The 16,799-nt window shown below is 33.2% G+C and overlaps 1 protein-coding gene across 1 annotated transcript in view; it reads right to left on the reverse strand.

Annotated features, from left to right (window-relative positions):
- Positions 1–16,799, reverse strand: part of SEMA3A (semaphorin 3A) — a 200,021-nt gene that overhangs the window by 135,302 nt on the left and 47,920 nt on the right. Inside the window, 2 exon segments of the mRNA XM_055300759.1 lie at positions 5,738–5,800; positions 10,565–10,722. Of these exon segments, the coding sequence (XP_055156734.1) occupies positions 5,738–5,800; positions 10,565–10,722 (221 nt within the window).

Genomic DNA, 16,799 nt, shown 5'->3' on the forward strand with positions numbered 1-16,799 from the left:
CCCAACAATTACACATCAAGGTTTTGAGGTCTAATGAAGCCTTCAGATGTTTGTAGAATTCAATTACCATGAAAAAAAAAATTACATGACTTGAAGTCCCTAAAACAAAATAAAAATAAAAATGATATAAAATTGATATTAACTTTGACCTTTGAAAAAAGTAAATGACATTCAAGGATTAATGTGCATTTTGGACTGTATTGAAACTTAAGATGCATGTGTGGCTTCAAATTCTCCATTGCATTCACTTGGCAAAAAACAGTGTTGCTAAGGCCCTGCAATTTGAGCCATGATAAATTTGATAGACATGTTATAATACATCATAGCATTAAATGAATAACAACTAAGGACAAAAATATAAAAATAAATCCCTCAAGAATCGCAAAAATGTCCCAAAATTCAGGTGCATGACAATACGCTTTGAAATGTATCCAACAATAGCAATGTTATGAGAATCTGGTTTTTTTGTTCATCTCAGATGGTTGAAATTTTGATTTTCAATGATGTTCAAAATATTTCTAACAGTCATACGGTTGCCATTTGGTTTTATTGAAACTTAGTGCAAAGAGAGATGGTTTAGTAGGATAAACAAAGAAGATACTGAGAGCTATTGATTCGAAACAGATTCTTTTACCAGCTTAGCATGTATTCAGTTTTCATTTGCAAAACAGGGTCAAGGAAGTTAATCCTTCAATAAAAATGTTATTGTGAATAACAAAGTGGATTTTAAGGACCAAAAATATAAATAAATAAAAAATGAAAGTAAAGGTGAATAACAGCAGTCAGAATAGAGATATCTGGATTGCGTTTATCTCTTTATTCAGGGACTCTGTCCAATAATATTATATATTATATCATTTTTTTTTCAAATTACAACTCTCAGTTACAACAATGGAAAGGTTCACGAGCATTTCACTCCCCTAATGCAAAAACACCACAACAATGTAAAAGTGTAGACGCTGCTACACCAAGAAAGCATATTAGTATATATCCGGTATATTCACTTCCACAAAAGGAAAAAGATGAATTTAGATTAATGATGTTGTCAGAAATGTCATTATCAGCAGCCTAAGACCCATTTATATTCTCTCTCTCCCTCCATCTACACATCTATGTAAAAAGAAAGGAAATACAAATATCTCCCAGGTTGCAGATTCCTGCTTTACCACAAAGTCCATCTTCGTGGAATAGCTGCTTGATTCCAGCTGCTGATTTAACATATGTGTTTGATGCAAAACTGAGCCATGAGAAATGGTGTGTATCTTTCCAGCTGCCTAGGAGAATGGGAAGGAGTTCAACTTTCTGTAAGATGCTATATTCGGTGAACTGTGTAAGTTGACAAACTATAGACATACAGGTACTACATCGGTTCAATCGAGGGGTGTATCCTGACTTCCCAGGTGGCTGTGCCCATCTTAACCATCTTAAGCAGACTTCAGACTGATCCACTTTGAAGATATATAAAATTAGTCAGTGTCTTTGCCTTACTTTTCCCTTGCATCTGAATCTAATACTGAGAAGACAACCCTTCCTCCAGGGAGATTTGTTTAAAGGAGCCTAATTTCTAAAGGACTTAAGAAAACACTAAAAGCAGAGGGAAACTGTAAGTCAGATTCTAGAAACCATGGAGTGCACTCAAGGAGGTCACTAGTTTACTTTCCTATAAATGTTCAGGTCGGTTCCTATTTTGGATACAATTCTATCTTGGAGTCCTGATGGCTGCAAAAACTACTCAAGCCTCATTCTTGTGGTTTTTCAGCATCACAAGGACTCTTTGAAAGGAATTACTGTCCACATGTCACAGCTGACTATTGTTTACTGAAGATACAGTGCAGAATTTCTATCAAACCATCCATGTGTCACTTTAAAAATCAGGTATTGAATGAAAATTCTTACCAACTCCTTACCCTTAGTCTAAGTGGTTAAGAAATTATTAGTAAGAATATTAATGATATATTTTTTAATTTTATTTATTTTTAAAGATTTTATTTATTTATTCGAGAGAGAGAGAGAGAGAGAGGCAGAGACACAGGCAGAGGCAGAGGCAAGCTCCATGCAGGGAGCCTGATGTGGGACTCGATCCTGGGTCTCCAGGATCACGCCCTGGGCTGAAGGCGGCGCTAAACCGCTGAGCCACCCGGGCTGCCCCTAATGCTATTTTTTTTTAATCATGGGAGAAATGTTATAAATCCTGAAAGTCAACTAATTACTATTTTCTAAAATCATATATTAAGAAAAATGGGAAAAAATGTATCTGTATATTAAAGTCCAAAATAATGAATAAACACCATGTCTTATTTAAATAAAATAGATATATAAATTGAAGTATGTAAATGAGGTTACCTGAAAAGAAAGTAAATTTTTAATAAAATGCATTTGAAATGCATAAAATATATTTTGAACAATAGGCCAATGAAAAGCACTATTAAAGGAATAAGATGGGTTACCAGAAAAATAGTAGGAAATCTATTTTACTAACTGAATATATTTTATAATGTTTGGTGTTCAGTGTTTAGAGTCAGAGGAAAAATACAGTTTTCTGAGCCAAAATATATGAAAACTATCATTTTTTTCTTTCATTAAATAAGTGCTAATAAAGAAAATATATAGCCATTGAATTGATTTAATTCAATAGAACATAAAGTAATAATCAAATAACATTTTATCATGTTACATTAATTGGGCCACTTTTGAAAAGATTAGTATGGCTAATATTCCCATTCAGAAACTTACACCTCTCAACACACACATAATCACCTATCTCTGCCAGAATGTATTTGACATGATTTGTAAGTTTTCAGAATGTTTATTATAAGGCAGTAGGAAATGCTCAGGTGCCATTAATACCTTGTATCAGATTTAACAAACTCTACATGTCTTACTTCCTTTTAATTTTAGTTCTTTGAAGCCCATAAACATTTTAAATAATCTTGGCAAATAAACTAAAGTTGCCCTTCTTAGAGAGGAAACCTCTGAGGCCACAATCAGGGTTACTTACAGGGTATCGAGCAAATCATGACTTGACTGCAGCTGCTGAATTCCTTGCATCTGAGCTAACACCAGAATCCCTTCGTGTTTAGTACTGATACCAGAATGAGAGGGGAAAGACAGGAAGGAAAGGAGAGGAGGGAAGGGCCCAGAAGAGCCATAAAAGATGAGGGAAATGCATGGAGGTGAATTTTGGAAACCAGAAACATAAAAGACTCTGCTATCCTAGTGACTGAATGAGCTGATTCAACCATTGCATCAAATATGCACTTGGCTACAGTGCATATTATAAAATCCATACATTTTCGTCAAATCTTCAATTTTCAAAGTGAATTGAATTCAGAATAATGCAACACTACAGTGGTCATAATCTTTAAAGAGGACCAAATTAATTTCATCAACGATGTTTTCATTAGAAATTGCATAAAAAACTCTCTTATATATACCAGTAATATTTGTCTCCTGCATAACAGTCTATGTGATAATTGCACATGTGATTTTTGAGTCTTACAGGAATGCTGTGAGCTGTCTGTTATTATGCACACATCCTTGATGAGAACAGAATAGGTGAAGTATTTATTAGAATCTCCATTATCTTTCGTGTGTTAACAGGCAAGTTCAAATCCATATACGCCACAGGACTCCAAAAACGTCATCAGAGGCACAGAAATTCTGATCTCAACTTCTAACATAGTACTCAAAATGTTCTACAACTTTGAATGAAAAGGTTTTGAATTAATATTCTGAATCATTCTATTTCCTGACCAAGAAAATGGGGATAGTGATACCCACCTCATAAAGTTATTATTAAAATTACATTTACAAACTAGCACTTAAATTATCATAGTACTTGACACAGGAAAGATCCTCATAATTGTACGTTTCCATGTCTTCACTTGTTAAATTTTGACAGAAATGGAAAGAGTCTGTTTTCAAAAATCGGTATACCAGTAAACTCTCGATTTCTATCCATCCTTGGTTATTATCACATTGAAATCTTTCAACATAATCTGTTAATGGTAAACATGGCATTCTGATGTTAATATTTTTTTAAAAATTGTTTTTTGTGTCCATTTATGACTTTTTGCCTTATACATGTGAAGTTTTTTTTTTTTTTTAAGATTTTGTTTATTTATTCATGAGAGACACAGAGACATAGGCAGAGGGAGAAGCAGGCTCCCTGCAAGGAGCCTGATGCAGGACTTGATCCTGGACCCCAGGATCACACCCTGAACCAAAGGCAGACGTTCAACCGTTGAGCCACCCAGGATCCCCAAGTTTTTCTTCTTTTAAATAATTTTCACAAAAACTATTATTCTTTTTTGTCATGGTTGTAAAATATGTCATGTCTCATGTAATGGATAAAGTAACAAAGCACTCCAAATTTAATGTACTTGTAGAAGTAGAGTTAATGAGTCAGTAGGAGTATCAACATAAAATTCTTGACTTCTCTGAACTACTTCATTGTTCTATTTACTCCTTTCCAATAGTCCTAACATATGTAATCAGCTTGAGATAGTTTAATATTTGACAGAGCGTACTTTTGGAAGTCCACTTTCACATAATCAGAAAAATGTTTATTGTGCTATAAAGGTGTAATGTAACTTAACATTATATTTAAAATGAAATTTCTAAGGATTAAATTTCTCACATTTGTTCATATGTAAATAATCAATGATGGGGAATATCAGTGCTTCGTGCTCCTTTAATTTATCTTCCTTTACCTGTTGCCAGCACTGCTACCAGACTGAGGCATTCTTTCCCCATGAACTCAGATTCCACCTCTAAATTGTTCGAAACATATACATCATCTTGGGCAGCTGCTACCAATCAGTCAAGCTGTCCCTTGAAAATATCTACTTATCTATATATGTACATACAGGTTAATGTATCTTTTTAAGCACCTAAGATATATTTCTTCTAAATGCCAATACATACACAAAACATTTAGAAGTTTCTTATGTTTTAGACATGCAAAAATATCTAAGACATAAGATAATACAAATTATGTACATTTTCAAACCTGTAATTCATTTTGCTTTTTTGATTTAAATTATTTTAACTGCTTTTCGTGATCTGTGCAAATACTCGGCTATGCCTCAAAACAGTGATCCACTTATTTTTACTGACAAAGTTTACTTCAAGAAAAATGACCTGTATCTTGACAGTGGTAAAACCATTGTAAGGATTGCTTATCCTTCCTTTTGTGTTCCATAGTACCCAGGACAATGTCTGTTATATATTCATTGCTCAATCCATATTTGTTTAAGAAACCAGAGCATGAAAGGAAGGAAAGAAGGAAGAGGAAAGGAAAAGAAAGAAAAAGAATGGAATGGCAAGAAGGAGGGAGGGATAACTGAATCGTGACCCAGAAGTAGAAAAACTTCATATCATTCAAAAGGGATTCAAGAGGAATTAACATAGGAAAATCAATTTGTACAAATAAGGTTGACATGCTAAATACAAGTACAAAATGTGGCAAAATTGCATTTTGTTAATTATCTTTTACACATATACAAATCCTCAAAGGGAACATATTTTTGCTTTATTTAAGCATATGTTACTTTTACCTACTTTCTTTATATAAAAATGTCAATATCCAAACTTAAATATTATTTTGTTTTTAAAAAGTGATTAAATATACAGGTAAATCATGGTGTTTATATAATACAATACTGAAGAAAAATGATGACAGAGTAATAAATTACTTATGCATTTACAGAGATGATTTAGTAGATTTGATTCTTACCTGGATATCTTTTCCAGCCCACTTGCATTCATCCCTTCTGGTATAAGACACTGGCCACACAATCTAAGGGCAGAGAAAAACATAATTTTATGCCAATTAAGTTCTCCAAGTGATTCAGCATTGCAGACTGTTACACCAACATGGGGCAACTTAAGCAAAGTAAGTTCCACAAAGCATTATGTGGCAGGGACTTCTAGCTTAGACTTTGCAGTGGCATCAGTTAATTAGTATGAACTGAACTCAATCTCTGTCTACCCATTAGATTTCGCTGTATATGAAAGTTGAATAATACAGAATTTACGTAGTCAACAGATCTAAGTAGTGTGCAGAGAAAAGAACTGCCTGACAGGTTAGGAGAATGTGAAAATCTGGTGAAGAGAGGTAGAAATAAACATAAAATGCGGCTTACAATTCTCCTAAATGAATCCGTCCTTATCATTGAATAGTGACCGTACAGCTTAAACGCTAGGTACTTTGGATCCCATTCCCTAATTCAAACCTCAGCATGACACACTAGAATGAGCTACTCATAGGGCTTAGAAAACCACATTTTAGAAAGGAATCTTTTTGTTTGTTTTGTTTTTGGACAGGACAGTAGGTAAGAATACCATTGCATACTTTCTGGAGATAAAGAAGGAAGTGAAAAATAAAATAGCTTTAAAAGCTTTGCCACTGTGGGAAAACCTTAGACTTAACTGAAAAACAATTATGCTTTCCTCCCTAATATTTCACCTTCATCCTCTGATAACATTTATGCTAAATTCGAAAGGTTTCTTCATTGTATGACTACAGTGACAACAGTAGACAAGCCAAGACTTTATTGGTTTAGAGGACTGCAGATGTATTTTCCCTTATAATATTAATGCAAATATCCTCATCTAAATTTTAATATAAAAATCTTCAGTTCCCTAGGGCAAATCAAATGACTCCCATCTGTACTGGGGTGGACAATTTTATGGTTTTGGTTTTTTTTTTTTTAATTCATCTTTCTCTTCTGGTAACAGTTAATTTCAGAAAAAAAAAAAAAAGGTCATATGTAAAAAAAAAAAAAAAGAAAAATCCAGACATGGTGGCAGTCAATCATTCATGTCTGCTAGATAGCTTTTAGTCTCAAAATGACTGATCATTTATTTGGGAACCTCTTGATAACTCAATATAAATGGTCATGAACTTGTGCAAGTGCTATGATATTCAATCTAGGGAATCAAAAAACAAAATACAACACATTCAGAAGCAAGAAGGTAGGACATACTGAAATAACCTATGATGGCATAACAAATGCATTTCAGGTCCATGTCACAATTATAAAAGCCCTCGAAATTTTTGGATACACATTTATTTTTACCCTTTGAAGCTTTTTAACTTATGTATTCTTGGGGATCTCTGGGTGGCTCAGCGGTTTAACGCCTGCCTTTGGCCCAGGGCTTGATCCTGGCGTCCCAGGATCAAGTCCCACATCGGGCTCCCGGAATGGAACCTGTTTTTCCCTCCTCCTGTGTCTCTGCCTCTCTCTCTCTCCCTCTCTCTCTCTCTCTCTCTCTCTCTCTATCATAAATAAATAAATAAATCTAAAAAAAACTTATGTATTCTTTTCTTTTTCATGCGCTTTTCATGTATATCTGTGTATGTAAATTAAAAATATTTGACCTGTTCCACAAAGTTGTTATAAAGTAATCACAAAATAAAAAAAAATTGTAAAAATGGTAAATTCATGTCCTTAAAATTCACATTTCCCTGATTTCTGAATTACTACAGCCGAATGCTGGGTAGTCCATTCCACAGGTTCCACAGCCCTATCGATGTTGGCCATAGAAAGCCCAATGATCTATTCTTATTTAATGTTTACTTACAATGAGAGGCTAAAATTTAAGTTTTATTTAAGATACAGCAATAATAATACATAGTAGGGCTAAGATTTATTGACTTTCATATTAAGCCTGCCAGCTACATTACACAAAACATAGATTATTTAAACATACAATTTTTAATTCAGAAAGGCGAGAGTTGTTTTCTCATAGTTTCTTAGCTCTTGACCATTGGTGTTGAGATAGCATGAGCCTCATTTTGTCATTTTTGTCTTATGTCAAATGTTGATAAAATTAATTTTGATAACTTAGAGGAGTGTAAACTCTCAACTTTCTAGAGTTTCAGAGTAAAAATGTATAAATAAATAAAGCTTAAAAATCTGGCAAAAAATAAATTAGGGGTATAAAGTGCTATTTTGGAAAGCAAATTATTTTTATTTTTTTTAGAAAGCAATTTAATGAGGATAACTATAAGTCAGTAGAATAAATATATATATTTATTTAAAATATATGTATTTGTCGTTTCCAATGGTATTCATTTCCATGAAGAATAATTCCTAACTTTTCAGTTACATTTCTTAACCTATTGATATTTTGTCTTCTTTGCTCACAAATTTCTCAACTATCTGACAAAAAATGTCTAAATTTCTTATTCTCATATTGAAAGGGCTTCATGATCTATATTACACTTTCCTTTCTTCATGCCTCTATGCTTCTATTCATGGCAGCCCCTCTTGTTCATTATTTACTAAGTAAGCACTTATATCTTAAAGAAATGGCACCCTTTTATCAAGGCCTAGAATCTTTTCATGGTCCTTTCAAATCTGAGAATGTGCTGTCTCTAACAAGGATTGGCCTATCTTTAATATTATCTTATAAGGCCCTCAAGAATTATTTATGATGTCCTACAGTGACCCCTATAAAGTTTATCACAAGGGTAGATGATTCAGAAAATGCTGAATAACATCATACATAGGTTAAAAAAATGTTAATAGACAAATATATGTGAATAATTAAGTAAACTGCATTTGCTCCTATAGACAGTGTGGTATAATTAAATAATATGTTTGGAATGAGATACTTTCTAATTAGAAATATGCCTTCCATTAGAATAATGATTTTAAACTCAAAAGCAGAGGCTATTAACAGCACTATGACATTGGGCAAGTCACCTAACTTTAATTCATTCACTCTTTCAGTATATATTTATTACAAGTCTCGTTGGCAGAAGATACTGTGATTATACCCTGGGCATACAAATGGCTCTGGGATTTTCCTCACCTGTAAAACAGTAGGTTGTCTCATATGATAATTATGTCTTTTCAATTTTGGAATGAACTATTTAAATTAAGAATATTTATTACTTTATTATTCAGAGAAGAATGCTAAACATTAAATATATATTCTGAGGCATTAGGTGCTCACATATTATCTAGAGACATAGATATATGCATATATATTTATATTCATTATATCAATTTTATAAAATGATAAAAGTATTATAAACACTGAAAATTTGAATTGATATAATTTTTAAAACATCAGATTTTTCTTAATCTTCTGAGGTTTTTCATTTATTATATAAAAAGGATGACTTCACTAAACAACAAAACCTTCTTACTTTATGACCTTTACAAAAGACTCAAAGGTAAATATTTCTGTGATTTAAGAAAAACAAATGGATAATCAGTTTTCTCAGGCAATAAATAATCTAGGGATACTTAGATATCATCTGAGAAGATTCAGAGATCAAATAGATTGAAAAATCAGAAAATGAATATCAAAGGTGATTTTTAAATGCCATATAGTAATCCCAAATTATATCAGTAAAGGCATTGCTGTTTTATATGATACACATAATGAATCAAGTCTTTATGCACAGTCAGAATTTCAGCATTTGATTAATAAGAATGTAAGTCTCAGGTTCAGTGGCATACTCTATTAGAGATATGAATCAGCTTTGAATTTCATCTTCATTTGATCCTCAAAGCAATATTCTCCAACCAGAACAAAAGCTTTTTATACAATTCGGTTACTTTTTAAAAATTATTGTCCAATTTGTTCAAGTTTATCAGAGGAACATGACTCTAAAACACTAAATATTAAGCAAAAGTAACATACATTAAAACTGATGTGTATCAAAAAATGTTATACTAGCACACTCCCAGAAGTTACTGCATAAAAGATCTTTGTTCCTCAGAGAATTATGACTGGAAAATACTGACTGTGAAAAAATGATTGGCTTTGACTATAGTATATGGACTCAGTAACATAATTTCTAATTCTTCAACTAATTTTTCAATCCATGTTTATTTTCCAAAATAGTTTATTAATTAAATAAGCCAGAAACACTCTAAAGAATAAAGATTAAACTGCTCATGTCTAAATGACCACACTTGTAAAAAACCCGACACAGAAAACTGATCTTCTAGATGTGGGTTTGGCAAAATTTGTGTTTAAAAGGCCAGATAGTAAATATTTTAGGCTCTGCGAGCCAGATGATCTCTATCACAACTATTCAGTTCTGCCATTGTTGAATGAAAGCAAACATAGACAATATGTAAATGAGTGAGTGTGTCTGTGTTCCAATAAACATTTTGTACAAAAACAGGTGACACACCAGATTAGGCATGTGTATGATGATTGATGAACTCTGCATTTGCTGGCAATATTGACATGTAAAAATTTATACATACATATATACACACACATCATTTCACACATGACATTGTAATATATGTTTATATTGGTTCAGGTATTTAGTTTTATGCAGCAAAAATGATATAACTACTGAAGGACAAGCTGAAATTATAATGATCATCAAAAATACTATGGTTTCTTCCTTGATGATTTTTATGGTTTACTGCATCCATTGATTTGTTATAATCAGATCAATGCATCATTTTTACTTGCATCTGAAAAGATAAAATATTAATTTTAACATTTTTTCCCAGTTGCCACACTGTTAAATAGCTTGAGGTGCTTTAAAAGAACTATAGTGTATATATTAGAATAAAGATACCTTTTGAAAATCCTTGATATTAACCAGGTTGAATGAAAATATGTGATCCTTTGCTCCAACATACAGCCTACTCCGTTCCTCATCCAAAAGGAAGGTATGATAACTGGAGCTGTTGGCCAAGCCATTGAAAGTGATTACACTGTTGGATTCCAACATTTCTGCAAGGTAACAAAGCAAGACAATTTGGTGTTAATGTGAGGTCCTACATGAGCATGGGCTCTTGGTACAAGGTAATACCGCCTGCTGTAGTTACCAGTCAGTGGCTGTTCTAAATGAGGATACTAAGAAATATATAGGAAACTTTTTTTTTAACATTTCATTGAAATGGAAGTCATACTCATTAGTTTGCTGATTTCATACTCAAAACCACACACTCCTTCAGAAGAAAGGGACAGAAATACCTCATCCACACAACTGATCTGATGGAATCTTTTTGCATGTAATGATAGAATGAAATGCTCAGTATTGTATATAAAATGTCTTTAATTTTACAAAGACTTTTTAAAAGGGTTTCATTTGTTCCAAGTCATAACCTACAAGTATAAACATAGGGGACAACAGAGCAAGGTAGTATGGGGGAAACACTGTCTTCACTACTAGGTTGTTTGGGGTTTCTTTTCAATGAGGAATTTTTACTTGTCTTTCTGACCATTAAATCATTAACTCTACCAGAATCTAAATTTTTTATACTATTTTTGTAACGGACATATACAGAGAAGCTAAGTTAGGTTTTTATGAAAACATAAGTTCTATGAATTTTATAATGTGACTCCAATTTTTCAGTTTGTTATCATTCTTCTATTTGTTTTTCCTGTAAAGGGGCAAATACTGAACCTTTAAACCTATACCTAAGTGAGAAAAATATTCTTAAAAACCCACATTAATTGTAAGTCCACGTTTGCATTAGAAAGGCAGTTGTTAATTATCATAAAAGAGGTTTTGTTTAAATATCTTCTTTAATAAAAATTATATGTATATGCCACCACAAATCCCCTTCCATGGGATGGAAATGCTGAGGATTCTCCAAAACTGTGTCCTGAATCAATAATTCAAATTTTTCCAATGCACATATAGTAGAACCTTTTCATCCACATCCACAAAATGTAGAATGTGTTTTCCAAGGACAGGAATGAGCAATGCAGACCCTTCCTCCTTTCCAGCCTTGAGTCTAAGTCATTAGCCATTTGACAAATTTCCTTGCTTTCTCCATTTCTCCTACTGACTTCTCCATATTACTAAAAATATTATTTCAGTGGAGGATAAAGTTCCATCTCCTTAACTTAGCACAAAAGGGCAGGTCGCTACCATTTGAGTTTAGACCCTAACCCAGTATTCCCGCCTCATGTCCTGTAACCTACAGGGAAACATGCTCTGCAGTTGTCCACTCTTCAGCTCTTGCTGCCATTGCTCCTGACATCTACAACTATATATTACCTTGACAAAAAAGTAGCCATTCTTGGGAGCTAGTTCAAATGCAAGCTCCAAGAGATTTTCATAGAAATAATTTCTTTATAATATTTTGCTTAAATTTCCCTTATAGAATGTATCACACTGTTAATCATTCATATAAATAACTTATCTACCAGAATTAACATTCCCTCATGTCAGGAAATATGTAATTAATAGCTCACTACCCACAACTCACCTGGTTTCTTTTCCTTACGACCAGTCAGTAAATAATAAATTGAATGTCTATCTACTGATTTACCTATCCATCCAATACACAAAAATATAACAAATTATTAAAAAATGATTTTCTAATTTATTCACGAAAAACAGTAAAATACTGGGCTAGCCTTATTCCACCCTCCACCCCCACCAAAAGAAAAAAAAAAAGGAAGGAAGGAAGGAAGGCAGGCAAGCAGGCAGGAAGAAAGGAAGGAATAGAGAGAGTGAGAATTTCAGTCATATGGGTTATATCTGAAATAAATGAGTGCTATTAGTGTCCAGAGAGAAAAAATAGAATTTGCTACATGATATCTGAATTTAAATGCCATCCTCTTGTCACTGTCCAAATAACTGCAGATACTCAGTGCTACAGAGACTCAGTATAAGACTGAAATTTCAGGGACGCCTGAGTGGTTCAGCGGTTAAGCGTCTGCCTTCGGCTCAGGGTGTGATCCTGGGGTCCCAGGATCGAGTCCCACATCGGGCTCCCTGCATGGAGCCTGCTTCTCCCTCTGTCTGTGTCTCTGCCTCTCTTTCTGTGTCTCTCATGAATAAATAAATAAAATCTTAAAAAAAAAAAAAGACTGAAATTTCAGCATGACTGTGTGAGGATGGAAAGGGCTACTCTGAGAGGTAGGGACTACATTACTGGATGTGTTCAATGACTGAATGGCTGTTCAAGGAGATAATAATTATCAAATAGAGAAGATACCCTTCAATATTCCTTCCAGGTCTAAAATCTATAATAATTTACCCTAATACAATATAAATCAAACCATGGGGAGCTAGGCAAATTGAAAAAAAAAAAGTCAGCTGACTCTAAATCAAGACAATTTTGTAAGTATTGATAGGAGGATCCCTTAAAAGACACAAAGGTGGATTCTAATTGGAAACACATAGAAACTACATAAGGAAACTTTAAGCATCAAGTGGAAGAAGTTATAGGAAGACAACTACTATATCTGCAAGAACATGGAATCACCCAGTTATGGCATCACCACAGTATTTACTAGCTATGGCAGCGAGGATGAATTCCTTATGCTACCTGGGCCTCAGTTTTTAGAAGATGGGGTTAATATTATATATTCTAGAGCTATTATGAAGGATGACGTTAGGTAATTCATATAAAATACCTACTACAACATTTGCAAAGTTAAGGACACAATCACCTGTGTATATGAGTAGAAGTAAAATATTAATATGTTCAATCTTCTTGACCAAAAGTAAGAAATTAAAAAAAAAAAGTAAGAAATTAAGGTCCAGATGGAGCACACTGAAAAATTACTTTACTACCAAATATTTTAACTTGTTAATACAATAATTTTGCATGGTAAAGGGATAAATAAGAGCAATATGCTCTTTGATTTACATTAATATTAAATATAAAGGTCATTTTAAGAATAGTGAAATATTCTTTGCTTGCCAATATCTGTAACCTAAATTTTAAATAACAAATGCAATGCCTATCTATGTTATAATTCCAAACATTGAAAATACTCACCTAATTGAAAAACAGGTTAAATTTTGTAAATTCGTTCAGGGAGAAATCGCTGATTCCTCAGTACAGACAACTTAGAGAAAAGTCTTTGGTGGTTTATATATGACATCATTATGGAAACAAACTAACTTTTAAAAAAATGTTACTGCTGGATCATTTTATTAAACACAAAGACAATATTTTCCTGGAGTATGGGTTAGCAGCTGTGTTTTCCATCACTTTGAAATATACTGATATTGCCTAATCATTCTTTTTTGCTCCAATTTCTTTAGATGTTCCTTCCTACCAGACACTTTATATTTCTTTGTAGCTGAGGAAAGAGTCTTTTTGAGGCCGTCATGGTACTGAGCCACAGCAAATTCTGGATGGCTACGGGTTAGCTCACCACTTTCCAGAGCAAAAATACTTAAAATTAGAGACCCTTTTGCTAAATCTAGATAGATCTCATATTCTTTAATATAGTTTACTTATTTAAATGTATTGTTTTTCCTATATGTAGACACAGTCAGCTATAATTGATAATAAATAACTTCAACCTTGACTCCACTCCTCCAGATTTTAGGAGTTCTTTTTAGTTTCTGTTTTAGAATTTTTACCATGATATAAATTGGAACTGGAACTAAAATAAATACTCAGAAATGTGAGATATTTAATATTTCCCTACCTTTTCACATCCTATGTTCATATTCAGACAAATAACAACAAACAAGGAACAATCTACATCAATTTGACTATGATGAATCCTACCAGACTACAGCTTATTAATTCTTTTTGGGTGTAATTCAGCTTTTTTCTTGTTGAGACATTACTTTAACCTCTACATGCTGTGTCAACCATAAAGAGAAGTAAATGTATGACTGTCATCAAAAATGCCATTTCAGACTAGCATTCTTTAATGAACTTTTAATTCTAAATTTGAAAGGTGATTAAATAAGCATTGCTTATTCCAGATCACCAAACAATTTAGTGACTAAATGGAAGATAAACTGATCATAGAGTGAAGCACATAGTTTGGGCTTGATAAGTGTTATTATCACCATTATATTGTAAGACAACGTTGACAGTAAGCATTAAGTGTATAAATGTTCTGAATGGGAAAATCATTTCATATAATTTCAAGCAGCAGAGTGATCACTTATAAATAGATTACACTCTCTTGTGATACAGTTCCAAAATATGGTCTTATGAAATTCAAGACAATTATATATAACTTCATTTGATATATTTATTTTTAATTTAATAACATAAGCAGAAGAAATGAAATTATAATTAATTTTTTTAAAGATTTTATTTTATTTGTTCATGAAAGACACAGAGAGAGGTAGAGACACAGGCAGAGGGAGAAGCAGGCTCCCTGCAGGGAGCCCAACGTGGGACTCAATCCCGGGACTCCAGCATCATGACCTGAGCCGAAGTCGGACGCTTAACCGCTGCGGCACCCGTGCTGCCCATAATTGATGTTCTTTAATCAGAGTATCCTACCAACTAATTATTAGAGGTGAACCATGATCTTTCCTAGTGAGTCAATTCTAATTTTCATTCTACTTATTTATAAATTTTCAGATCTGCCTTTTTTCCTGAATTCATCATAATCTCTAATGTAGCTTTATTTGAATAAAGAAGACATTGTTAGTGATCGCTATCAGTACATTATTTGAAATAATGAAAAATTATTTTATGAACTGATGCTCTTCCTATATGATTATTTTAACACGAGAAGAAAAAAGATGGAAGAATTTATATCAAAATCATACACTACTACTTATCTCTACATTATAAAGCTGGAATGTTCCTGTGGTATTCTGCTTATCTTTAGGATAAAAATAGATTTCTACAGATGATTATATTACAGTAACCGGGTCAGATTCTCAAAAGGCAATGAAATGAATACAAATTTCTAGAATGCAAGACCGCCCAGAGTTAGACGTTTTTATAGTAGGATGAAGAACTGCTTGACCTTCAAATCCAAACAATAGCCACCCTGTTCTTCATAAATCTGACCTCCATTACATTTCTCATTTTCTCTAGCTCTTTCTCTTTTCCCTTTTTTGCTTACCTGTCCTCTAAATTTTATAGCATGAAAGGTAATAGGACCCTTCCAGTTGCTGGACTCAAATTAATTGCCTGATTCATTCATGGTTTAGACTTACGGCCTTTTCCATGAGTTGAGCTTTGTCTTTTTTTTTTTTTTTAAGATTTCATTTATTTATTCATGAGAGACACAGAGAGAGGGAGAAGCAGGATCCCTATGGGGAGCCCAATGTGGGACTCGATCCCAGGACCCCGGGATCACGACTGGAGCCGAAGGCAGATGCTCAACCCCTGAGCCACCCAGATGTTCCGAACTTTGTCTTTTCACAGAACAAAGATCCCATTTAAAGAAATCAAAGCTGGATCTATATGAAGACAAATATTTTGAATAAATGATGATTACATCGAGACATTTATAAATATTGGACAGTTCATTAAGGTCCAAAGTTTTAGTACTATATTTTGTGCTTCCAAGATTACTTTTTAAATTTCATAAACCAAATGTTTCCAAAGCAAAATAGGAGCTAAAATAAAAGTTGGCCACTTTCTGTTGCATTATAAAAACAACAAAAACAAGTACTATTGACTATCATATCATTTCATAGAAACAAAGGAGGCATTTTATTAAATTAACAAAAAGAGGAAAAAATACACACAAAGGATAATAACCCTTGATATGAATAGATATGAATAGATATGAAGATATGAAGATATGAATAGATATTGTAGAAAATTTTACCTTATTTTTACTACTTTGTTTTTATTTCAGCAAAGACTTGTTTTTATTTTTTTAAATATTTATTTTTTATTTGACAGAGAGACAGAGGGCATGACCAGGGAGAAGAGCAGAGAGAGAGAAACAATCTCCCTGCTGAGGGAGCCAGAGGCTGGGCTCAATCCCAGGACTGTTGAGATCATGACCTGAGCTGAAGAGTCAGATACTCAACTTACTGAGCCACACGGGCACCCGTCCAAGGACTTGTTTTTAAAACTATTACAGAGAAGTAACTTTCCACAGATTTATATTTGGCAATTACT

The sequence above is a fragment of the Nyctereutes procyonoides genome, unplaced genomic scaffold, assembly GCF_905146905.1.
Source record: "Nyctereutes procyonoides isolate TBG_1078 unplaced genomic scaffold, NYPRO_anot_genome, whole genome shotgun sequence".
NCBI lineage: Eukaryota > Metazoa > Chordata > Mammalia > Carnivora > Canidae > Nyctereutes > Nyctereutes procyonoides.